At 37.3% G+C, this 10942-nt stretch overlaps 1 protein-coding gene across 3 annotated transcripts in view; it reads right to left on the minus strand.

The window, feature by feature from the left end:
* TAF4B (TATA-box binding protein associated factor 4b) overlaps positions 1-10516 on the minus strand; it is a 113919-nt gene extending 103403 nt beyond the window's left edge. For 2 of the 3 annotated variants that reach the window (XM_011360402.2, XM_011360399.2), the window contains exon 1: positions 9692-10516. In XM_011360402.2, coding sequence (XP_011358704.1) covers positions 9692-10031 — 340 coding nt within the window. In that variant the 5' untranslated portion in view covers positions 10032-10516. The remainder of the gene's footprint in view (positions 1-9691) is intronic. The other variant, XM_011360400.2, reaches the window with a different exon arrangement.
* Between the last annotated feature and the right edge of the window lie 426 nt (positions 10517-10942).

The raw sequence follows: 10942 nt of genomic DNA on the forward strand, positions 1-10942 counted from the left end.
AATAGATTAAATAATCCAATAAAAAGGCAAAAGTGTTAGACCAGAATAAAAAAAAAGAAAGAAAGAAAAGATCCAACTATATGCTGCCTACAGGAGACATACCTTAGATTCAAAAATAAAAAAATTAAAAAAAAAAGTGAAAGTGAAAGAACAAGAAAAATATATCACACAACAGCAACTATAAAAAAGCTGAAATGGCCATATTAGAATCAGGCAAAATAAGCTAAAACAAAAAGTGTTGCTAGAGAAAAGGAGGGGAATTTTATAATTGATAAAACAGCTAATGGATCAGGGAAATGTAACAATGCTAAAGATATATGCACTAAAAAAGAGCTCAAAATATGTGAAGCAAAAGCTGGCATAAATGAAGAGAAAAACTGACAATTCAACAATACTTGGGAGACTTCAATACCTCTACTTTGACTAAAGGACATACAACTAGACAGATCAACAAGAAAATCAAATACTTGAACAACGCTATAAACCAACTAGACCTAAAACACATCAATAGAATACTCCACTCAACAACATTATTCTTCTTAAGCGTCCATGGAACACTCATGATAGACCATATACTAGGACATTAAACAAGCCTCAATAAATTTAAAAGGACTGAAGTCATACAATGTACGGTCTCCAACTACGTTTGTTTACTAAATATATTAAGCCCACTGTTGAGACTTACTGCTCAGGAAAAAAGTTACCTTTCAAAAAATTACTGCTCATTGACATCACACCTGGTCACCCAAGAGCTCTGATGGAGATGTATAATGAGGCTGTTGTCTTCATGCCTGCTAACAGTGTTCATTCTGCAGCCCATGGATCAAGCAGTAATTTCAACTTTCAAGTTTTATAATTTAAGATATACATTTTATAAGGCTATAGCTGCCATTGATGGATCTGGGCAAAATAAATTGAAAATCTTCTGAAAAGAATTCACCATTCTAGATGTCATTAAAAATATTCATAATTCATGAAACGAGGTCAAAATTTCAGCATTAACAGAAATTTAGAAGAAGTTGATTCCAACCCTCATGGATGTCTTAAAGGCTTCAAGACTTCAGTAGAGAAAGTAACCGCAGATATGGTGGAAATCGCAAGAGAACTAGAATTAGAAGTACACTCAATTTGGAAGTGGAGCCTGAAGATGTGACTAAATTACTGTAATCTCATGATAAAACTTTAACTGATGAGGAGCTGCTTGTTATGGATGAGCAAGAAAACGGTTTAAAATATAATCTACTCCTGGTGAGAATGCTGTGAAGACTTGAAATGACAACAAAGAATTTAGACTATTATACAAACTTAGTTGATAAAGCAGCAGCAGGGTTTTAGTACTGACTCCAATTTTGAAAGAAATTCTACGGTGGGTAAAATGCTTTCAAACAGCATCACATGCTATAGAGAAATGTCCGTGAAAGGAAGAGCCAATCGACACAGCAAACTTCAACACTTTCTTATTTTAAGAAGTTGCCACAGCCACCCCAACCTTCAGCAACCAGTGCCCTGATCAGTCAGCAGCCATAAACATTGAGGCAAGACCCTCTACCAGAAAAAAGATTACAACTTGCTGAAGGCTCAGATGATGGTTAGCATTTTTTAAGAAGAAAGTATTTTAAAATTACACTACTGTATACTTAACAGATGATGGTACAGTATAAACATAACTTTTACATGCACCGAGAAACCAAAGGATTCATGTGACTCATTTTATTGAGATAGTCACTTTATTGTGGAGTTTTAGAACCAAATCTACAATATTACTAAGGTATGCTTGTAGAATAGAGAACGATTTAGGAAAATAAAAAAAAAAAATTGGTTTTTCAAAAAGATCAACAAAACTGACAAACCTTTACCTAGATTGACTAAGAAAAAAGGGGAGAAGGCTCTAAACTACTAAAATTAGGAATGAAAGAGGGGACATTACTACTAATCTTACATAAAGAAAAGGATTATAAGAGAATAAACAACTGTAAACCGATAAATTAGATAACTTACATGAAAAGTCTGAATTCCTACAAAAACACAAACTACTGAAACCAATTCATGAAAATAGTCAATCTGAATAGACCTCTAACAAGAGATCCAATTAGTAATCAAAAAAGTATCCACAAGAAAATCCCAGATCCAGATGGCTTTATTGGGGAATTCTAACAAACATCTGAGGAAAATTAATGCTAATCTTTCACAAACTATGCCAAAAAATAGAAGAGGAGGAAACATGTCTCAACTCATTCTGTAAGGTCAGTATTATCCTAATATCAAAATCAGACAAAGACATCACAAAATGAGAGACCAACATGCCTTATCAATATAGATGCAAAAATTCTCAACAAAGTACTAACAAACTGAATCCAGCATTATGTAAATCGTGTGATATTCAATAACCAAATGACATTTATCTCAGTATGCAAAGTTGATTTAACATCTGAACATTGTTGTAAAGCACCCTATCAATAGAACAGACCGAAACCGCCCCTGCCCACATGATCTCAGTAGATTAAGAAAAAGTATTTGATGAAATCTGACACCCTTTCTTTCAAGATAAAAACATTCAACAAAATAGGAATAAAAAGAAATTTCCTCAACCTGATAGAGAGGATCTACAAAAGACCCACAGCTAACATCATACTTAATGTGAAAGACTAAATGCTTTCTCCCTAAGATCAGAAACAAGATATCTGAGATAAGCAATGAGACAAGGACGCTTATAACCATCACTCCAATTCAACCTTGTACCGAGAGTTCTAGCCAGGGCAAGTGAGCAAGAAAATAAAGGACAGACAGATTAAAAAGAAGTAAAACTATATTTGCAGATAATATAACCTTATATATATTATCCTAACAATCCTAACAAATCCTAACAAAATCCATGAAAAAACTTAAAATTAATAAACAAGTTCGTCTAGGCAGCTGGATACAAGATCAATTAAAAAAAAAACCATCTCTATACACTTGCAATGAATAAGAAAACAATTCCATTTATAAAGGATCGAAAAAGAATATACTTAGGAATAAATTTAACAAAATACATACAAAACTAATTCTCTGGTAACTACAAAATGTTGAAAGAAATTAAAGAAAATGTAAATAAATAAAAAGACATCCCATGTTTGTGAGAGACTTAATACCTACATAATTGTTAAAGGTATCCAATGAGACAATACATTTGAGAGGGTTTCTGTATTTTAAAGTTTGTAGTAGTTGTTATTAATGCCAAAAGGTCCATAATCCAAACTCAACTAAGTATTCAAAACATCACTAAGAGGTACTATTAGAGTTGTTGTAAATAGACAATACAGTAGTCCACCCCTCAGCCACAGTTTCACTTTCTGCAGTTTCAGTTACCTAAGGTCAACTGTGATCCAAAAAAATTAAATGGAAAATTCCAGAAATAAACTATTCGTAAGTTTTAAATTGCATGCCATTCTGAGTAGCATAATGCAATCTCATGCCTTCTTGCTCTATCCTGTCTGAGACATGAATCATCCCTTTGTCTAGAGTACACATGCTGTCTACGCTACCCTGCCCAGTAGTCACTTAGTAACCATCTCATTACCATATCTCTGTGCTTGTGTTCAAGTAACCCTTATATTATTTAATAATGACTCCAATGCACAAAAGTAGCGATGCTGGCAATTCAGATGTGCCAAAGAAAAGGTGTACATATGTATAGGAAAAGACGTAGTATATATAGGGTTCAATACTATCCATGGTTTCAGACATCCACTAGGGGTCTTTGGATGTATCTCCCTCAGATAAGGGTGGACTACTGTACTGAGAATAAAATAACTAGCTCGTCTGAACTCTGGATCCTCGTCTGACTAAATATTTATCTAACCCAAAAGCCCAATTCTAATGAGCAAAAACCCAGTAAAAAATAATAATTAAACGGATAAAGGAAACTGAATATTAATCTCTTTTCTGAAGACCAATTACCACATCTCTTTGAATCCAATCCTGATAAATATGAGATTTAATTTTTCCAATAATAAAAGGACAGCTAGCCTTGCCTATTTATTCTAGACATATTAAAGAAAATAATCATTCATTAGATTACAAAACATCTTTCCCATAAAAATATTAAGAAATTAAAGTGTACAGTGATCCACTCTCTAATCCGGTACATAATTAAAGTGTACAGTGTCCACTCTCTAATCCGGTACATAATCTAAAACACTCTACTTTTCTGCGCAGTGAACCACTACATCCCAAGAAGCCTTTCCTACTTTGTCTTGGGGGTAAGCTGATCTGGATCTACTTGTTTCTTCATATGCATGAAAGGACAGCAGACCTATACAGATCTAAGAGCCAGAAAGACTTTAGAATTCACCAATTATAATTTAATACCTATACATAAATGCCTGACTGGTGACTTTGTAGTCTCTACTCAAGTCCAGGATTAGGAAGATGGAGATGTACAAGTATTGCTCCTTCACAAGCAGACAAGAAATATAAAGTCCTTCCTTAATATGGAACCAAAATGTGCTCCCATTAATATTCACAGATACAAGGGTCCCTTGTGCAACTACATAAATAAGCCTATTTTTTATTTCCACAGGGCAGTCCTTTAAATAATTATAAAGGCAGTTAACATATCCTAAATTGTTTCTTCTTCAGGTACCATGGGTCTAATTCCTTTAATTTTCCAAATGTCATGTTTCCCTTACTGAGTTTAAAGTCACTTCGATTTCCCTCTTTCTCTCATTCTCATAATTATTTGAGTAAATGAAAGAAAAAAAATTAAATCCTGGTTATGGTACATTTCCCCTATCCTCCATTTACATAGTTGATTTGTCAACACAAAGCTTCTATTTACTGCTATTAAATTTCATCTTTTAAAAGTAGCACCAGAAGATTTCAGGTGATTTTCACTTTTTTTTTTTTTACTTTCCATATTCCTGATTTTTATGTATTCATGTATTAGTTTACAAAAATTAAAGAACTGTTGGAGAAAAATTAAGATTAGGGTAATCTAAGGAAATTCTGGAAATCTATTTGATTTCCAGGAGAGGATTTGTGTCTACTACTATATCCACAGTACTTAGCATAGAACCTGCCATACTGTTAGCACTGAAATGTATGAGTAAATAATCATTAGGTTTAAAACACTCATATTTCCTTCATCTAGTAATTCCAATTCTTGTTATTTGTACCAAGAAAATAATCAAGATGCACACCACAATCTAAATACAAAAACATTTTGTTCACTTTTAAGTAACTTTTTAAATAAAAGAGCAAAAGCAATCTAAATGGACAAATTGAGAAATGACTGAATAATGGACAATGCAGAGACTAAATTAAAATTTTGAGTTTATAACATACAAAACTGTCACTATATAATGGCAAGTGAAAAGCAGGATATAAAAATTTTATCATAGAATACCAAGTACATAAAACAAAGGAGGCATGAATACAATTATTTCTCCCAAAGAAACTAAAAGCTATTGGGGAGTAAAATATTCTATATTTTTATTGCAGTTCTATATTTGATGTGACACTTTTGTCATAATTTTTAAGACTCACTGTAAATGGGTTCATTTTATAAATAACAAAAATTGTAGCTCAATAAAGTTGACATAAAAAGGAGACTTAAAAAACACTCAAAATATCTGGGGGCAATTTTTTTGGTTTCCAAATTTTCTATAATTTTTCCATAAAAATATGGAGGTGGGTAGACACTGAGGTTATATAAATGTTCATCCTTTTAAACTATTCAGAATTTGGTGGATGCTAATACATATTAGATTAATAGCAACTACAGGGTACCTGCCAAATGCTACACAGGCACCTTAAGTATTCAGGACATTCCTGCTATATAATATTGTATCCCACACAGTGTTCCCCAAGGTTCTGTGACATGCAAGCCTGTGTACTTATTTTATTTAATCCTTATGATATTTCTATGAAGAAGTTATGATCCACTATTTAGACACAGGAAAAATAAGCTTCAGGATGAGGTTAATAAACTTGCCCAAGATCTCAAAGCTATTAAGTGGCAGAGCTGGGATTCAAATCCAGGTCTGTTGATTCCAAGGCCAATATTCTACCCTATATTGCTACACTCCACTACTTTCCCAAAAGGCTAGGTTTCAAAGTCCCTTGTTATCTACAAACTTGATCAGCACACCACCTAGTCCTTACTCTGTGGCCCCGAACTAAACCTTCCAGCTACTATATAATATTATATACTTACTTTACTTCAAAGTAACAAGAGCCTACTTAGGCATAGTTACACAATAAGTAACAAATTTATATAATATTGTCATCCAGCCCACATTTCTCTATATTAAAAATCTTCCTCTCTCCACTCAATTAAAGACTAATTTTCTCTTACCATTAATCAAAGTTAAGTCTGGAAAATGACTTAGATTCCATGGACAGCCTTTTAAAATTAAGTATTAATATTGTCAATTATGCATTTAAACAATATTTTGAGTAAAATTTGGCAATATCTATTAAAATATAGATGCCAACAATTCTACTTCCAGTAATCTGTTCCATAAAAACACGTTTACAAAACTGCACAAAAATATACATACAAATATGTTATTATAGCATTATTTGTAATACATAAAATAGTGCACACAATATCAATGTCTGGGAATAGAAAAGTGTTCCAAAAATGATGGGCATCAATACAATAGACTACTAAGCAATTAAAAAAAAAATGAGAACGATTTATAGGTACTAACATGAAAAAGAAACAACAAATTGTTAATAGTAATACTCTAGTGAAGTATTAAAAATAAAACACACTGACATGGCCCTTGGAATCTCTTAAGGGCTGCAGCCTGATTGCCCCCCTATCCTCTCCACATATACTCATGCATGCATTCAAACACTTAAGTGCTTTCCCTGTGCCAAACAACATACTAGGCCTTGGGGATAATACCACACAGAGTCCCTACCTTTGTGGAACTTAGTCAAAAAGGGAAGCAATAAAACTAAAGTATGAGAGTAGTATGGTGGTTAAAGTCTTACAGAGTGCAAGTGAGAACACAAACTAAATCTAGCCTTGAAGAACAGCAGCTGGAAAGGAGTGCCAGCACTTTCTCCTGAGGGATGACTATCCATAGAATGAATAATGCCATAGGCCCTATCCAGTTAAGCTGACTCCATAGCCTTTGAAATCCAAACAGCCTGTGATGCATATGGTGAGCAATGAAAAGAAGGGCCTCTCATTTCATGAAGTCAGGAAGCACTGTGACAACTGTGGAAGCCGATGATCTTGTAATATCCCTTTGATAAAGCCAGAGTGGAAACAAGGACCACCAGCTTATTGGGGAACTGGTTCAGGAATTTGAGAAAGCAAATGCAAATCCTATGCCACATCTCAAGATGAAGGAGTTGATGAATAAGGACCTCAACAGTCTTTCAAGTAACTTTCGCAAACTTCTGTACAGTATGACTGTCAAGCAGAATTTATCACAATTTATGACATAAAAGGAATCATCAAGTCCTTCACTTTCAAACAAGTGAAAAGAGAGACACAGAATACCAAAAACAGAAATTGCCACAATCTGGCCTAAAATCCCACGCGTTCACAAAAAGAAGATTGAATAGGTTGCTACAAAGAACATTCAACAGAAAAATAATTTTCCGAGCTTCACTATAATTTCTTTCATTTCTTCGCAAAGCCCTCTCCTTCCGTATTTCTAGCCCCTGCTCCTTAGAAAAACTGGTGGTGCATATTTACATATTTTTTAAACCAGTTCTGTTCATAAAGGAAATTCCGAACTAAAGAGAAATCAAAATACATAAGGTGTACATTATCTTGGAAAAAGAAGAGCTGGCTTCTCTACAATTAAAGCATCTTTGAGTAATCAACTTCTAATGCTCAGTATATAAAAGAAATGGTACAAGAATCATAACCTTTGCTACTTTAATCAGTGTTTCCATTTTAGTCGACTATTGGCTATCTTATTCTGCACCAATGAGAGCACAAATGTTACTATGCTCTTCTGCCATACATCAACAAAAATTCCCCAAAAATGCTCCTCAAAGCACCTCTCCATCTCCTCTGCAATTAACAATTTCTAAAAGCAATTTATCGTCCCTCTTTTAAGCTAATTTCTCCATGGTGAACATAAAATGTTTTAGAGTCATTTAGAGATCACATTTTTAGTCTGTGGTCCTGGTTTGCTGCTATTGAGCTCCAGCAGGTTTCAGTTTTGGTTTCTCGGTATAAAGACTAGGCTCTAAAATTTTATAAGTCACCTTTTAGCACTAATACTCAATAAAGCATACTGTGCACACAGCCAAGTGGTAAGCACAGTGTTGTGGAAAGAGTAAAGTTAAACAGACCTGGATTCAAATTCCCTCTCACACCTATGAGTTTTGCATGAGGTAAATTTCTTATTTAGAGAAAGAGGTTATTTGCTACCTATTATGACCAACACACGAAAGAATATAAATAATGTATAAAAAGTGCCTAGCCCTCAGTAAGTGATCAACTGCCACTTATTAGCAAGTTTTACTCTTGAAAATTCTTCCATCTTTAATACTTCTTAGTTTCTAAACAGACTTCACTGATTAGACAGGAATTTAATTTTTAATAAATTAGGGGGTTAATTCATTCAAACACATTCGTAACTACTTCATGCACACAGGTTGACAATTTAGAACTGGTGGAAAATGTATCCAGTGGTGCACACACAGTTTAACAAGTGTATGTACCTTGTGTACCATACAAAACTGAAACAGAACTTCATCATAAGTGAAGAACATAGCCTTACCACAATGTTCATGACCAAATAAAAGATTAGCTACAAAAGAACCCCCATCATTTTGCTAGGGGATACTGAAATCCATCTTGGTAGGTCAGAGTTCCAATAACTGTTGAGCAAAATTAAGGGAAGACAATATAATTGAGCAGAGTTCGCTCCAAAGAATGTGAGGTGTGCTTTCTGATCACTGAAAGTCCAAGACTTTCAATTGAGGAAAGGAAAGTAGACGTCTCAAAAATCTTTCAGTATATTTATAATATGTAAATAATCACGAAGCAAAACCTTTGCATAAATCATGAAAAACAGCCAAAGAGAGTAAACCCTCAGATCAAAACTAGTCACATGCTCATAAACTGTAGCACTCAGACTGCTCAAATATAACAATCACATGGCTCCGATCTGTCAACTCGGACACTTGCTCCTTGGGAGAGGGAGCCTTCCAAAAGAAAGTTATAATCATCACACATCTAAAGATGGTGCACGAAGCAGCATTATTCTAGTACTATAAAGCAGTGAACATATTTTGACTTGCTTAATTTAAAATTCTTTTTCAGTATTAACGCCCAAGAACATTTACTTTTTTTTTACATGGTAATGTGTGTGGATATATAAATTGATCCTTTCTTCACATGAAAATAAATTTTAGCTATACTCTATCTTCCCCCACGTAAGAGCCAGTGCCTCAAAGGCCCTCCCCTAACTTTGCTGCTCCAGCTTTTACTGTGTCACTTAGGTGAAAAATTCTTCCCTTAAACATGGAAAGAAAAACTACACAGTAAGGACTCAAAGAGGCTATATTAATTGTACAGCAAAATCACTGCTCTGTAAAGTCAAGATTATGAAGGGTTCTCTTGGCTGAGCTTTTTAGAGCTACCAACAAGAAGGCGCAATCCGGGGCTTCGAAGTTTTCCGTGTCACCGCTGGCGGACCGATGGATAAACTAGAAAAGGTGATCAACGTACCTGGAGGAAGCTGCAAATTAGCAGGCAACTGGATTGTTGTGTTGGGGGCTTTCACGGCGACTATCTGAGGAGCAGGCAGCACAGGGCCGCTGCTGAGTTTAGGAAGAGCACTGACAGGAGCCACTTTGGTCACCAGGGTCCCCACAGGGGACCGCAGGGGCTGGGACACCGTGGGCTCCACGCAGACACTGACAGGAGCCTTAGTCACGGCGCCTAGGGGCACCGGAGTGCTCTCCACCCGGATCGGCAGAGCCCCGGCAGGGGCCATGGTCAAGGTCCCGGAGGCGCTCACACCAGCAGGAGAAGCGGCGCCGGCCGGTTCCGTAAGGCCCGCGGGCATCCCCCAGATGGATTACTGGCAGCTGTCGCGCTGCCGTTCCGGGAGCAGGAGCAAGCCGAGGCTTGACAAGCAGCAGCTGACTTCAGGGAAGCTTCGGCTCCACAGCATCGCTAGGGAGAGGCTCAGGGGCCGCGACACGTAAGTCAATGATAGGCGCCAGCTGGAAGCGGGACCCGCGCGCGTTAGGGATCTTCCTCCCGTCCGCGTGGCCCCGCAGGCAGCAACACCTGCTCCGCCGCTCGTCGCTTCCTCAGCGGCGGTCCCACGTGCGCCGGCTGAGCCCGGCGCCTCAGCCTCGGGTCCCGCTACAGCCCAGCTTGCCTGCGCGGCTCCCGAAAGGGCGTCACTTTGGCTCCCACCTCCCAACCTAACTCTACGCCGCGGTTCCCCCGCCAGAAAGTTCAAAACCACAAACCCGGAGCTCCCCAAAGCCCCCTACGCACGCTCGGCACTGCCCTGCCCTGCAACCACGCCAGCCATGTTTATATAGCCACGCGGAGACCTCGCGCACGCGCACAGGCTGCCGCCACCGCCCCGGGCTTTCCCCGGAATCGGCTACGTAATTGGCCACAGACTGGAATCGCGCTCGTGACGTCAATGAGGACGGCTCCAGAGGGCGTTAGAATCTTCCCCAGAATCCCGAGGAAGGAGGTGCGAGTTGCCAAAAACCTACCACGTGGGAGCGGCGAACCGCACTTGGTAAACTGCGGCATCCGCGTTCTTGGTATACCCAGTTGCGTGACCCTTAAAAAGCCAGACTTCTCACAGGCTTCTATTTTTTAATCAAAAAAATGTGGAGGACTGATTTTGGAGAACGGTAACTCATAAAAACTCAGTCACGCTTCCTCAGTGGTTTTCTGTGGGCTTTGCTCTAAAGCGTAGCTAAAATTAGCATTACAATTGACATTGTG

The sequence above is a fragment of the Pteropus vampyrus genome, unplaced genomic scaffold (assembly GCF_000151845.1).
Source record: "Pteropus vampyrus isolate Shadow unplaced genomic scaffold, Pvam_2.0 Scaffold55, whole genome shotgun sequence".
In the NCBI taxonomy this organism is placed as follows: domain Eukaryota; kingdom Metazoa; phylum Chordata; class Mammalia; order Chiroptera; family Pteropodidae; genus Pteropus; species Pteropus vampyrus.